Genomic DNA, 15,920 nt, shown 5'->3' with positions numbered 1-15,920 from the left:
CCAGCTGCGATCAGATATAGGCCTAAGTCCGATGAAGGCTTTCTCCTAGCACAGAGGTCAGCAACCTGTGGCTCTGGAGCCGCATGTGGCTCTTTCCTCCCTCTGCTGCGACTCCTGTTGCTGGTCAGCTCCACAATTGATAGGGCTTTCGGTTAGGACATGTAGAGGAAAAAGGATGCTGCACTAGGAGGAGACTCTTTGGTGGGCGAACCGACTTCCAGTCAGCAGAGGAAAAAGGATGCTGTGCTATGAGGACACTATGATGGGGGAACCAGACTTCCGGTCGGCTCCAGAATTGAACAGGGGCTTCCAGTTAGGACCTTTGTGGCTCTTTGAGTGTTTAAGGTTGCCAACCCCTGTCCTAGTCCAAGAGGGGTGCACCCACTAGCACACACCTAAAACAGACTCACTTCATATTCTCCACGTCACGCCCACGGACAGCACAGATCGGAATGGCAAAGGCAGCCAGGAAGAGGATGTAGCTGTTGTAGAACGCCATCTTACAGAAATACTTGAAGGTAGCACTCCATTCATACAGAAGCGGGATGGCCACCAGAAAGAGGATGAGGAGCCACTGGCCCAGCGAGATCTCCATTTTCTCTGAAGAAAGGAAACAGGAAGAAGCTGAGTTTACTTCTGACACTTTCCTAGAAACCAAGAATTGTTCTAAGGACCCCAAAGAACGTAGCACACACAAAGTCTGTACAAAACTTAATTTACTAAAATAACTCAGTCTTTTTCAAACAAAGGCTGTTAATAAACTTTCTTAACAGCCTACAACAAACCAAAGATAAAGTAATCACAATCTTACTATGGTTGGCAGAAAGCACAGAAGCAATTTGCAGAAAATCCAGATGCAAAGGAGAGTGAACTAAAAGTTGTTCCCTACAAATTGCTTCCGTCGGCGTTCCTCCTTAAATAGGCTAAGGGAGTGGCCAATTAGCCCCAAGCCTTACTCTCAAGGAAACCTCTTCCTGAGGAGCCACTCCTGCTTTTGGCAGCTCTGCGCGCCCGTGCATCTAGAAGAGGCTTCTCCTCTTCGTCCTCTTCACTTAAAGGAGCTTCTGGAGGTTTGGAAGGTCCTGGCTGAATCCCTGCCTCTGGCACCGCATCTTCTCCAGCCTCCTTATTGTCTGACTCGAGTGCCAGCTGCCCAGGTTGCTGGCACAGCACCACACCAGCCTCCTCATTGTCAGAATCAGCTACAATCTGCCACAACAAGAGTAAATATAGCCTTGCAAACAATTTTGTTGATTCATTCCCCTAACCTTGTGCTCTTCAGAGGTCCCGGGAGGCTGCGTTGGCTGGAGACAATTGGTAGTTGTAGGTCTTAATATACCTGGAGGTCACCTGACTGGAAAAGCTATAGAACTAGTCCTCAACTTGTAACAACTTCTGGGAGACCACTGAGGGATTCACTGAATGTCCTGAAGGTGCTTTCTTTCAAAAGGCGACTGGACTTTCTTGTTTTGCTCGAAGACATTTCACTTCTTACCCAAGGAGCTTCTTCAGTTCTAACTGAATGGTGGAGAATGGAAGGATTTATATTCCTTGCAATCGTCTGATCGAATGGTGCAGGAGTATGAACAGATTTCCAGGAAAAATGCAAGACTACATGATTCAGGTGACCCTGAGGGCACAGATAAATCTCCAAGTGGCCTTGGAGACGACTCTCAGAAAGAGTACTAATGACCAGATGACTGCAAGGAATATAAATCTTTTCATTCTCCACCATTTCGTCAGAACTGAAGAAGCTTCTTGGATGAAAAGCGAAACGTCTTCAAGCAAAACAAGAAAGTCCAATTACCTTTTGAAAGAAAGCACCCTTGGCACATCCATGACATGGATGACTGAGAATCTCCATAGAGATTCACTTTCAGAAGCCACTTATGGCCTTGTAGCATCTGGTTACAACCCCTTGCTTCAGGGCAGTTTTGTTCAACTTTAGCAACTTTTAAGTTCTATGGACTTCAGTTCCCAGAATTCCTCAGTCAGCATGCTGGCTGAGGAATTCTGGAAGTCGAAGTCTACACATCCTAAAGTTATTAAAGTTGAGAAACACAATTCTCTAGGGAACTACCTTCACCGTTGACCTACTTTGACATTCAACCAAAATTTATTCTCCAGTAACTTAAATCTATGCAAGGTTAGACTCCATTTATGAGGTTAGACAGCAAGGAACCAGTCACTTATCAATTCAATGGCTGCAACTTTTCCAGGAATTAATCTAGCAATCTTGCTCAAAGGCATTTTTTTTTAAAGAAAGCACGGTAACAGTACAATCCCTCAGACGGTTGTCAAGGCCCCAAAGTTAAAAACATTTGGTAGACATCAAACCGCCTTTGATCTGATGTTTCTCTGCCATTATTGACTTTTTCAATGCGTGAAACTAAATCCATGCCAAGAGGCCCACTGCTATCCCATGCAGATCATAAGCACAATTTCTGCTCTAGAACCTTCCGCCCCACAGAGGACCTCTGTGATAGGACCACTGACTTGTCTATGCCCAGAATGACAAGTAATAGGTTCTTCTCCCAGGCCCACTGGCAATTGTCTGAACTGGAATATTCTTGAAATGTTTTTTTCTTTACAGAATTCTTTTAGATAAATTCATCGAGATGAACAGGGTGGGATTATAGGTAGTCCTTGATTTACAACAGTTCGTTTAGTAACCATTCAAAGTTACAACGGCACAGGAAAAAAAATGACTAATTATCATTTTTTCACACATAGGACCATTGCAGCATCCCCATGGCCAAGGGATAAAAATTCAGATGTTTGGGAATTGGTTCATATTTATGACGGTTGCAATACCCCATGGTCGTGTGATCACCTTTTGCAACCTTCCGACAAACAAAGTCAATGGAGAAGCTAGATTCACTTAACAACTTCATTAGTAATTTAACAACTGAGGCGCTTCACTTAACAACGGTGTCCAGAAAGGTCGTCAAATGGGGCAAAACTCACTTTAACAAATATCTCAATTTAACACCAGAAATTTTGGGCCTCAATTGTGGTCATAAGTCGAGGACTCCCTGTACAAGAATCCCAGCATCAGAACTATTTCCCAGCTGGAACAAATATTTTTCCATGTGGAAATTCCCTATTAGGCTGGACAGTTTTTGAAACTTTAGATCAGCCTTCCTGTGGTGCAGTGGAAAGACAGATGTTTTCCGATAAACAAAAAAAGCTTGCAGCTGATTGTTTACAGAACGGATTCCTGAATCTTTACCAGTCTGAGGGACCAAGTCTTGAATCCTGCAAGCCTCTACTCCAAAACCATTTAGAACAGGAGTGTCAAACTCAAGGCCCGTGGACCGGATATGGCCTGCGGGGTGCTTAGAACTGGCCCGTGGGGCCACTCTGGAAACAGTGAAGGATCGGCCCACGGTGCCTCTCCCAGCAAAAACAGAGCTCGGGAGGGCTGCACACAGTTGGAAGAGGGTTGCAGGAAGCCGTCACAGCCAAAAATGGAACTCGGGAGCCCGTTTTTGCTGTCAGAGCCTCGGGCCACCACAGACGCGAACATGAGTGACGTCGAGCTAGCCACGTGCCCCCCCCCTTGATGACAAACCCAACCTGATGCGGCCCTCAATAAAATCGAGTTTGACACCCCTGCCTTAGAAAACCAGAGAGAAAATCAGGCCTTGGAGAACAATCCAAAGGTCTTGGCTAACGTGGGAAATCCCAATAATTTGCATTCTGGAGTTCTTCAGAATAAGGGCATTTTGTTAAGCCATCAACTGAGAGATCTGTGTTATGTCTCTTCCTCTGCTGAGCCAGCCTAATATTTTCTTTTTCCCCTTATCGCAAAGATAAAAAAACCAAGAATAAAGAAGGTAAACAAACAAACAAAAAAAATGCTATCCTTACATCCCTGGAAGCGGATTGAACTGAGCGATCATCGCCACAGTCCTGTTCTACAGGTAGTATAACTCAACTTACAACCGTTCGTTTAATGACTGTCCGAAGTTGCGATGGTGTCGGAAAAAAACTGAAATTGTTCCCGCACTTACGGCCATTGCAGCATCCCCACAGATGATCAAAATTCAGTCACTTGATAAATGCCACATACTTAAAATGGTTGCAGCGCCCTGGGGTCACGAGATCGACATCTGTGACCTTTCCAGGTGGCTTCTGACAAACGAAGCCCATGTGGGAAGCTGGAGTCATTTAACGACCATGGGATTCATTTAAAAACCAGGGCAAAAAGGTCATAAAATTGGGTGTAACTCACTGAACAACGGAAATTTGGTCCCAATTATGGGTCAGAAGTCAAGATCTATCTTTACAGGTGGTCCTCAACTTACGACCACAATTGAGCCCCAAATTTATGTTGCTACATGAGAAATCTGTAAAATCCCATTTTACTGTGACTTTTCTCACCACATTTGTTAAGTGAATGGCTGTAGTTGTTAAATGAGTAACATTTAAGTGAATGGCTATAGTTGTTAAGTGCCCCCCCATGATCATGTGACCCCACTTCAACCATTCAGCAACCGGCGCATATTTATAGTTGTTTTCAGCATTCCGTGATCACTTGACCATTCTTTATATTTTTTGCTGAAAACCAACCTTTTCCTTCTAGATTTTGGCAATTGTTTTATTGATTGCCATGAAAAAAATGGTCATAAAATCAGGTTGGTCACATGGATGACCCATTTTATAACCATCACAAATTATGACCATAAGAGGCAGGTTCCATTATCATTGTAATTCGAGGACTACCTGTACACTGTGAACTATTGCTTCCCTTTTATTATCTGCTTTTTAACCCAATATATTTCGAGCAGCTAACAACCATTCATAATATACAATCCAGTATAATCAAACTAAACTGCAATATTAGCCCCTAATATCAGAAAAACAATGGAAGAATGGCAAGAAATGTCACATTTCCTCCAATGACTTTGTTTTTTTTTTCTTTTTTAGGAAAATCCACATCACTATTAATCACTCTTCATAAGGTCATAATATTGGGAAAGAAATCATTAGAACAGAAGTGAACAAAACAGAATTGGAAGGGACTTTGGAGGCCTTCTAGTCCAACCCCCTGCTCAGGCAGGAAACCATTTCAGACAAATGGTTGTCCAAACTCTTCTTAAAAACTTCCAGTGATGGAGCACCCACAACTTCCAGAGGCAAGTTAACCACTGGTTAATTGTCCTCACTATCAGGAAATTTCTCCTTTGTTCTAGGTTGCGTCTCTCCTTGATTAGTTTCCACCCATTGCTTCTTGTCCTGCCCACAAATTGCTTTGGAGAATAGCTTGAATTCCACTTCTTTGTGGCAACCCCTCAGACATCGGAACAACTGCTATCATGTCACCCCTAGTCCTTAATTAACCTAGACATACCCAATTCCAGCAATTGTTCTTCATATGTTTTAGGCTCAAGTCCAATGGTGGGATTCAAATTTTTTTACTACTGGTTTGTGGGCGTGGCTGGGTGGTCATGTGACTGGGTGGGCGTGACTGGGTGGGCGTGACCAATTATACATCACTCACATCGAGAGGCGCCTTGCCTCGCCCCGCTTGCCTGGCCTCCTGAGCTCTTCTGGTCTTTGTCTATTAATTTGTCTACTACTACAGTGTCTGGTTGATTATCTAATGCCTGCCTGTCCTTCTGGATCCGGAACTCCCACAGATTCTTAGCTCTATTATTCTCCACAATCTTCTGTGGCAACTCCTTGATGGATGGATGGAGAATTCTGGGCAACTCCCAGAAGTCCATACATTTTTCAGCTGAGAGACACTGATCTACCCCTTGGATTCTATCTAGTGTGGTAAATCCCTGCTTCTATGGATCTGGTGCTTAGTGCCCGCTTTTGTGCTGTTATGATCAGAGGTCAGTGCTGCCTTTTACACACACATCACTTCAGAAATAATTATAAAAATGATGATTCCTCACTCATTCCTTTACTAGTAGTACGGTAGAAACAAAATAAGCAGCCATAAATGTCACCTAAAGTTGGAACCAGTGTTGAAATTCACATTTTTTTTTATTACTGGTTCTGTGGGCTAGGTGGGCGTGGCTTGGTGGGCGTGGCAGGGGAAGGATACTGCAAAATCCCCATTCCTGGGGGAAGGATATTGCAAAATCTCCATTCCCACCCCACTCTGGGGCCAGCCAGAGTTGTATTTGCCAGTCCTCTGAACTGCTCAAAATTTCCATTACCGGTTCTCCGAACTGCTCAAAATTTCCACTACCGGTTCTCCAGAACCTGCTGGATGTCATCCCTGGTTGGAACTCTATAGTTGGATTCTGATTCATATTTATTGTTGTGAATGTTTTTGCAAAACAGTGGCTGGGAAGACTTGCCACAGATAAGTTTACAAAGCACCTATTTCAAATAACATTTCTTAATTGTGCATTCTTACTTGCCCTCTTGTATTGTAAGACTGCATTTTGGATTCAAATGCAAAAAAATGTATATTTTGGAGAGCACAGAGAAAGGAATGCTGCATCTGTTTGCAATTCTTTAAGGCAGCTGCATTTTTTTGTCCTGGGATTATGCAGCTGCCTTTCTTCCCCGGAAAAGGCCATATTTTGTTTCAAGAATTGCAGACAAATGCTTCCCTGTGCACCATAGCAATGCACAGTCCTACACTTATAATTTTTCTGCTTTTTCAAGACAGGTGGATGCACTTCTAAACAAAACACTGGCTGCAGATAGAGCTCTTTTTCACATTGCAAGACAGTTCAGAAATGGCTCAGTGAGTTAACAACTGACTGGCTGATTTTGGACCAGTCATTCCTTCTCTCGACCCAGCCTACCTCACAGGATTGTGGTGGGGAAAATAGAAGGAGGAGGGATATTTGGAATGTTTCCTGCTTTGAATTACTTATACAAATAATAATAATAATAATAATAATAATAATAATAATAATAATAATAATAATAATAGTAGTAGTAGTAGTAGTAGTAGTAGTAGTAGTAGTAGTAGTAGTAGTAAGTGGGTGCAGCAAAATTTCACAAACTGACTACCTACAACGCCATGACCGTGTTGCTAAGATCATTCACTGGAAATTGTGCCAGAAGTTTGGATTTGAGTACAGCAAAAACCACTGGGAACATCAGGTTGAGAAAGTTTTAGAGAATGAGAAACTCAAGATCTTGTGGGACTTTAGGATTCAGACTGACAGGCACTTGGTCTACAACACACCTGACATAACAATAGTTGAAAAGAAAAAAGTATGGTTCATTGACATTGCAATACCTGGTGATGCACGGATTGAAGATAAGCAGCAAGAAAAAATCACAAAGTACCGAGATTTGCAAATTGAAGTTGAGCGACTGTGGAAAAAGAAATCGTGTGTTGTCCCGATTGTAATTGGAGCCCTTGGAGCAATACCCAAAGGGCTACCCCGCTATTTAGAAATTCTAAAATTGCCGGACTTGAACATTTTGACTCTACAAAAAAACCACCTTACTCGGAACAGCTTACATCCTCCGACGATACCTTAACAGTTCCTAGGTCCTTGGTTAGGACTCGAGCTCCTGAGCTATTAACCAGCCTCAAAGGCTGTGAATCTCACTAAAGATTAAATAATAATAATAATAATAATAATAATAATGATAATGATGATAATAATAATAATAATAATAATAATAATAATAATAATAATAATAATAATAATAATAATAATAATTTTATTTCTATACCGCCCTTCTCCCGAAGGACTCAGGGCGGTGTACAGCCTATTAAAAGCACAAGACAAACATCAATTAAAATAATTTAAAATTATTAAATAATTCGGCTCAATTTAAAACCCCAGAAATTTAAAACACCCAATTTAAAATTATTATGTTGATAATGATGGAATATAAATAAAGAAATAAATTTATATTTATTTCAACCAGTGAGGTACCATGTTTCCCCAAAAATAAACCCTCCCCCAAAAATAAACCCTCCCCGAAAATATTTAAATGCATGCGCAGGAGCTGGAAATCAGGTAGGCAAAGAAATCCTTGGAGAATTTGTTCTCCTACCCAGTACGGCCATGTGGCTTCCCGGCCAGGGGGGAGACCGTTCTCCCAGTCAGCGTGGCCATGCGGCATCCTGGACTGGGTGTGGGGAGAGTATTCTCTCAGCCAACATGACCATGCAGCTTCCCGGCGCCGCATGGGATGCAGCCACAGCAGAGAAGCAAGGCAGGCAAGCTGGAAGCTGGGGGACGGTGGTGGTGGGCAGCTTGCTAGACCGCACCATGAGCGCCATGGCCCGCATGGAGCCATGGCGGCAAAGCAAGTAAGCTGGAGGCGGGGGACGGGGACGGGCAGCTTGCTAGGCTGTGAGCGCAGCGGCCTGCATGGAGCCGTGGCAGCGAAGCAAGCCAGGCCAGGGACCGGGGGGGGGGGCGTCTAGCACAACTCGCAGATTTACTTGCCCAGGCATTGCGTCGGAAGGCAGGCAAGCCACAGAGCAGAGACTGTGTGGTCAATGCGAGGAGCCACACAGTGTGCTATGCTGGAGAGGTGAGGAGTGACTGGGCATGCCAGGGCAGGGCGAAGTGAGGCGAGGCGAGCGGGCGCGTGGCAAGCAGGCGAGGGCGGGGCCAGCGACTAGTGGTATTTGCCGGTTCTCCAAACTACTCAAAATTTCCGTTACCAATTCGCCCGAACCAGTCCAAACCGGCTGAATACGACCTCTGCTCCAGTCCCCTAATCATCTTTGTTGCACTTCTCTGAACTCTTTCTACAGTCTCAACATCTTTTTTACATCGTGGCTGGATGCAGTATTCCAAGTGTGGCCTTACCAAGGCATTATAAAGTGGTACTAACACTTCACGTGATCTTGATTCTATCCCTCTGTTAATACAGCCTAGGACTGTGTTGGGTTTTTTTGGTAACTTCTGTAATAGTATTGTTTTACTCTCTATTTCCACTTTTCAGGTTGTTGTTACAGATCTCAAGAAACCTATAAAAATTGTCTAAATTCCTTTAAGGCATTCCTTGGCTGTACTGGGAGATTATGTGATTTATGAACCTTATCAAAGTTATGATATATTTAGCCATGATTTATAGAGTATGCCATAGCCGGCTAGGTTCATTTAAGATGAAAAAAATCTTGAACAGCAGTCCCAGCAACCAACCAGCCAGCAAACATTTATCCTGCTTATCTACCAGGCTCCTTACTTCCAATGGTTTTATTTCTATTTTTAAATTCTTTTAATGTTGGAAAAATGAGAATCTAGCATGCTTTAAAAGCAGTGTTATCTCAACCTTGGCAGCTTGAAGAGGTGCAGATTTCAACTCCCAGAATTCCCCAGCCCCAGTATTTTTGCTTTTATGATTTTGGAAGCACAGTTGCTTGACAGGGAGATGGGTGACATATAAATTTAACAACTAACTAATTAACTATCCTCCTAATTAAATCTATTCCTAATAACTAAGGTAGCAATTGGCAACCTTAGAAGAATTGTGCAAAGGAACAAGGCTCCAATCCTGGCAGGCAACCCTATAAAATCAATTTATGCTAAATCGTAATGCACTTTGTTTGGCCAAGAATGTTAGCCATACCCAGAAATTCCGATCAGTTCATCGTATTTGAGGGATGAATGAACCCAAACAATTTTGGATTAGTCAAACGAAGTGAAGGTGGGGGTGAAGGTGGGGGGGGGGAAACAGTTTAGGGATGCATGAATCCAATCTGTGTGTCCTCTTGGCACCCACACCGAGTGTCTGAGATTAAATTGGCTCGCGTCCATTGTCGCTGCTCCCGTACTGTAGCAACAAAAGACACGTCAAATCGAGATGAGAGACAGAGTCACGAGCCGATGACCGAGAGAAGAACTCAGACTTCAGATTGTCTGCCAAGGAGCTGAGGAATGTCACGCTGGCACAACCAGGATTATAAGTGATTGTTTTCCAAGCACAACATGCTCCCAGTGACACAATTGAAGTGGGAGGTGGAGTGCCAATCCCTTTCTCTGGTGCTCTCCTGCACATTGGTGATGTGTTTGTCCAGTTGAATAAGGTCTGAGGTTATGTTCTCATTTTAGTGTCAGTTTGCACCAAGCTTTACCCCTGGTCGGGGCACAGTGGCCCCCAACCAGGGGTGGGATTCAAATATTTTAGCAATCGATTCTCTGCCCAGTTGCTGGGTGGGAGTGGCCTACTTGGCCTCCTGCACCACGGCACGGGGGGAGGGGCATTTCCAGACTTCTGGAACTTCTGCCCTCCCAGAGCCCCCGTGTGGGCCCTGCATTTACCTGGCATCCAAAACAGGCCGCATGGAGACTCCTGGGAGGGGAGGGACGGGGTGGGCAGGGTCAGCCACTCCTTGCAACTACCAGTTCGGCAAACCAGATGTAAAATAAGCATCCGATTCGTCCGAACCGGCTGAATCCCACCCTTGCCCCCAACTTTTTGGATACCAGGAACTGGTTCCATGAAGAGAAGTTTTTCCATGGACCGGAGGGGGCCTGGTTTCATAGGCTGCTTGCATCCTGCAGATGGGGCTTTGCTTGTTTGTGTGGCCCAGTTTCTGGCATGCCACAGCCTGGTGTTGGACCATAGACCGGGCGGGTTGGGGACCTCTGCCTTAGCAAACTAACAAACAAAAAATAAAATAAAATAAAAAACGCCAAGCACAAAGTGAGCAGCCTGAAAATAAATAACTCTGGAATTTTTCAAAAAGGTCAGTACAATTTTGACTCAATGCCTCAAGGGGAAAATAAAACCCTCTCTGGTCACATTTCAAGAACATTCCAACTATTTCCTCAAGTGTAAATATTTCTGTCAAAAGCAACAGGAAACAGACCACTGCTGGACCCATCACCAAAACATTGGAGAGCATCAACAGAAAACTAGATAATTGAATAGAGATTAAGATATAAATGGCTACATTCTGCATTGGACAATTTGGCATCTCTATCCTTTCTGTATTGAGCCTTCCTGAGAGGCAATTGGTTGACTACAGGTAGTCCTCGACTTACAACAGTTCATTAAGTGGAACTTCTGCAACTAAGCAAGGTGGTTGTTAATTGAGTCATGCCTGATTTTTGTGACTTTTTTTTTTGCCATGGTTGCAAAGCAAATCACTGCAGTTGTTAAATGAATCATGCGGTCATTAAGCGAATCCAACTTCCCCCATTGATTTTGCTCATTGGAAGCCATCTGGGAAGGTCACAAAGGGGGATCACATGATCTCAGGATGCTGGAACCGTCGTAAATATAGTTGGGTTGCCAAGCACCCAAATTTTGATCAAGTGATCAAAGCTGAGACAGTAGTAAGTGTGAGGATTGGTGGTAAGTCACTTTTTTTCAGCATTGTCATAACTTCAAATGGTCGTTAAATGAATTGTTGTACCTGTATTTTCCTTGTAGACATAAGCAATATTGAGGGATACTAATAAGAAAACCATCTCCAACGTTATCTCCAACAAATTCTTTAACAGTACCAAAGTTGGAAGGGACTTTGGAGGTCATCTAGCCCAACCCCCTGCTCAACGCAGGAGACCTGTACTAGGGATTCGAACTGCCAAACTGCCAACCTTTCTGATTGACAAGCTCTTAGCCACTGAGCCACCTAGTCAGGCTAATTCTACATAAATCTCACGGATCCCTTAAACTTCAAAAACCACCAGAGATGAAATGATTATACATCATCAAGTTAGAAAGAGTCTTATATGTCAGGGGTCACCTGTCTGTGGGCTGGGCCATGTGGCTGCTACTATCCCCATGAGCACCACACGACCGATACCATTGACGTATGTGCCATATGGGCGCTTCCATTGATGTGAGCGCCATGCAGGTGCTTCCATCGCCACGTGCACCACACAGGCAGCTCCATTGTTGCAAGCGGCCCCATATGCGTGTGCTCATGGCGCCTGCCCCCCCTCGAGGCCGCCAACCCAGAAAGGTTGGGGAACTCTGTTCTATGTCACCTAGTCAACCTCCTGTTTAATGTAGGGGTCTAGGACAACTCACCGGGGCCAACTCACCACAGGATAATTTGCCACAGAACAACAGTTACATTAATATCGAAAAAAAATGGTGGAATAGAATCATTAAAGAAAAGATGCCAAAGGAGGGACAAAATGAGATGTGGATGACAAAAAAGTGAAATAATTTTTTAATTTATTTTAAATAAATTGAATTGTTGAACTGTCCCATGCCGAATTGGTCCTGGCGAGTTAACCCAGGACCAACTTGGCGAATTGGCCAAGTTAGGAGAAACTAACAGTGAGGGCAATTAACCAGTGGAACAGCTTTGCCTTCAGAAATGGGAGCTCCATCACTGGAGGTTTTTAAGAAGAGATTGGACAGTCACTTGTCTGAAATGGTATAGGGTCCCCGGCTTAAGCAGGGAGCTGGACTAGAAGACCTCCAAGGTCCCCTCCAGCTCTTTTCCGATTGGTTGAGTTGGTCGTGGTGAATTGTCCCATTCCATAATGTAGGCAATTCAAGAGACGAACCTCCCAACTAATGTCTAACGCCTCATCTTTTCATGCAAACAATTTAGGCCACTCAAACAGATACAGGGTGAGTCTAGTTCCTTAGCAGCCTCAAAGTGAGAATTCCCGGCAGACTTTGTGCCAGTCGAAACGGTGTGAGGATAAGATTAACCATGCAAAAAAAAAAAAAGGAGGGGCCACAAATATTTCATCCGGCAAGGAGAGGTTGCTTCTCGGCGCATCCCTCGATATCATGTCTCGTTCTTTGCCCGGAAGGAATGACTTAAGTCCCTGCCCTCCAGCCCCCTTCAGGCAAGCATAAAAAATGAAAGTCCTGCGAAACGGGCCTAGGAGCAAAGAGAAACGACAGTGGTTCAAATCGATCAGAGAGCGAAAGGGAGAGACAGACAGACAGACAGAGACGTGGGGACGTCAAGAAAGACGCTTTGCAAAAAGGCTGCCAGAGTTCACTGCAACAGGAAGGTCACTGTGTACTCTTGGTGTGGCAGACTTGTTTGACAAGGCAGGGAGAGGGATCTGCGGCTTATTGATCCCCTCTCGTGTAAGTAAAACTTGTCCCAGCAGATCCTTTCTGAGGGGTTAAAGAGAGAAAGGGAGGGGGGGAGGAACAACTGATGTTTTCTCTCAGATTTGTCTGAAAGGTGAAAAAAGAGGGAGCCTGATTTACACTTCAGTCACCCATCTCTAACCAACATGACATAAAGAGATCGATAACTTCTGGAAGAGGACACACAACATTGCCCGCTGGCAAATGTTAACATTAAGCTGGGTTCATTAACTCACCGTGTGACATGCTTGCTTGTTTTTCATTTAGCAAGATGAGGGATCCATCCATTAGAAACTCTAAACCAGGGTTTAGGACTTAAACTTGGTGTGCCAACCAAGCCGCCGTCTCTCGAATAAGTTACGTTGCAGCAAACCCACTTACAACAGGACAAAACAGGTAGTCCTCGGCTTACGACTGCAATTGAGCCCAACATTTCTGTTGGGTGAGACATTTGTTAAGTGGGTTTTGCCCCCGTCGCCAAGCGTCTGAATTTTGATCACATGATCACGAGAATGCTGAAAATGTCATTAACTGTGAAAAACAGTCGTAAGTCACTTTTTAAAACACTGCCATTGTAACTTTGAACGGTCACTAAATGGACTGTTGCAAATCAAGAACTGTCTCTTGAATAAGCTACCTTATTTTTCGGAGTATAAGACACACCTTTCCCCCCGCCCCCCAAAACAGGGTGGAAATGTTAGTGTGTCTCATACATCAAATAGAGCCATTTTTGCCCCCCTCGAAGTCCCACCCCTCTCATTCCATTTTTGCGAAAAACAGGCCCATTTTTCGCAAAAAGGGGGCGTTTTGCCCTCCCCCATCCCCCAAGAGCACTCTGCAAGCCTCCCAAACCCTCTGCACCCCATTTTTGCGAAAAACGGGCTTGTTTTTCACCCATTTTTGCGAAAAATGGGGTGTGCAGAGGGTCTGGGAGGCTTGCAGAGCGCAAAAACTTTTTTTTTTCTTACTTACCTCTTCGAAATCTTGATGCGACTTATACACCGGTGCGTCTTATAGTCCGAAAAATACGGTATGTTGTAGCAAACCGGGTTATGGCAGAACAACACTACAGCATGGGAACTGAGCCAGCGAAGGCAGACATTTTCATTTAAGGAATCCAATTCATTTAAATTCATGCAATCAGGTTGCTTTAAGATGGGTGGCAGCATGATTTATAGTACAATGGGAAGGAAAATGAAACCCTCAATTCTTCTAATGCTCATTAGAGGGGAGGGAGGGCTTGTGGGAGTTCTAATCTTACACATTAGTAAAGACACCTGGTTGGGAGAGGCTGAATTAACATAACAAGCTCACTTTACAGCCCAGCATTAGATTGCTGGTTTCCTGAATACCTGCAAGATGCAGCAGAATCAACCAGCAGATGCACGGCCCAGGTAGAGGGCGTGGCTTAGAAAAATGTGCTGAAGGAGCAGAGATTTGAATTCACAGCCTTCTGGATGACATCCGAACTAGACTGTGTGGTTTCTCTGTGTCATATAATATATGTAGGTATGTGCATAATTTTTGTATTCATTTCTTTATTCATTGTGGATGCAGATTTTTAATGTATGCCGATTAGGGTACATTTAAAGTGACAATAAAGTTATTCTAAGTCTCAAAGGTGCTTTTTTTCCAAGAGGCAACTGGATTTTCTGGGTTTTTTCTTTGAAGACGTTTCGCTTCTCATCCAAGAAGCTTCTTCAGCTCTGAGCTGAAAATTTGTTAAATGAGTTTTGTCCCATTTTACAAATGGGACAAAAGTGAATCCCTGTTAAGTTAGTAACATGGTTGTTAAATAAATCTGTCTTCCCCATTGACTTTGCTTTTTTTTTTTCAAGGGGCTTTTCTGGGTTTTTTCTTTGAAGATGTTTCGCTTCTCCTCCAAGAAGCTTCTTCAGCTCTGAACAACGAATCAGTGAAGAAGCAGCTTCTTGGATGAGAAACGAACATCCTCAAAGAAAAACCCAGAAAATCCAGTTGCCTCCTGAAAAAGAACCTTTGGGACCACACCATGACCTGGATGACTGAGAAGCTCCATAGATATTTAGTGATTATTTATGTATTTATATTTTTGTCGTGTTTCTGTATCCTATATTGGAGGTGGAGACCCTTTGAGAGCTGCATGCAACGAAATTTCATTTTAATATATGCCAATTAGTGTACATTTAATTTTAAAGTGACAATAAAGCGACTGTTTGAAGTTACAATGGCACCAAAAAAGTGACATGACTATTTTTCATACTTATGACCGTTGCAGCATCCCCATAGTCACATGATTGGCAATCGATTTGCATTTACGATTGTTGCAGTGTCTGGGAGGGTGTCGCTCATGTGATCCCCTTCTGCGACTTTCTAACCAGCAAAGCCAATGGGGAAAGCAGATTCCCTTTAACAACTGTGTGGCTAATTTAAACAACTGCAGCGATTTACTTAACTATGGCACGAAAAGTCGTGAGACGGGGAGAGGGTCACTGAACAGATTTCTCAATCAACAATAAAAACTTGGGACTCCATTGCGGTCGTTAAGTCGAAGACTACCTGTACTATTGGTCCCATCACAGGGAAACATCATTTGCCAGGCCTCCACATCCTTCATCTCATGAAAAGGACACTAAGGCATCTCCTGGCAGCTTCAAATTCGGTGGGTCAAAAATAAAAGCACAGGAAATGGTCCTCAGGCTATTTTAGTGCCAAGTCATGTTGAGCTTCCAGTTGCAAATAGCAGGAAATGTTCTTATTTATTTCTGGAGTTCTGGATGTTCCGATTGCAACCTAGTCTGGGCAGCATAAGCGGTCCCCCTTTGATCCCTTGGATTAGAACAAAAACGCAATTCCTCCCAATGCAGGCAGTCCTCGACTTACTTCATTTAGTGACCGTTCAAAGTTACAACGGTACTGAAAAAGGTGACTTTTTTATACTTACGAACAGTATCCCCAGGATCAGGGGGATC

General features: G+C 43.8%; 1 protein-coding gene across 1 annotated transcript in view; it reads right to left on the bottom strand.

The window, feature by feature from the left end:
- AGPAT1 (1-acylglycerol-3-phosphate O-acyltransferase 1) overlaps positions 1-15,920 on the bottom strand; it is a 49,455-nt gene that overhangs the window by 13,963 nt on the left and 19,572 nt on the right. Inside the window, exon 2 of the mRNA XM_034421421.3 lies at positions 411-600. Within this exon, the coding sequence (XP_034277312.1) occupies positions 411-595 (185 nt within the window). The 5' untranslated portion in view covers positions 596-600. The remainder of the gene's footprint in view (positions 1-410; positions 601-15,920) is intronic.

Source organism: Pantherophis guttatus, chromosome 2 (assembly GCF_059756535.1).
Source record: "Pantherophis guttatus breed Tessera chromosome 2, ASM5975653v1, whole genome shotgun sequence".
Taxonomy (NCBI): domain Eukaryota; kingdom Metazoa; phylum Chordata; class Lepidosauria; order Squamata; family Colubridae; genus Pantherophis; species Pantherophis guttatus.
Note: the sequence above shows the minus strand (reverse complement) of the source record. Positions and strands in the feature narration are given on the sequence as shown.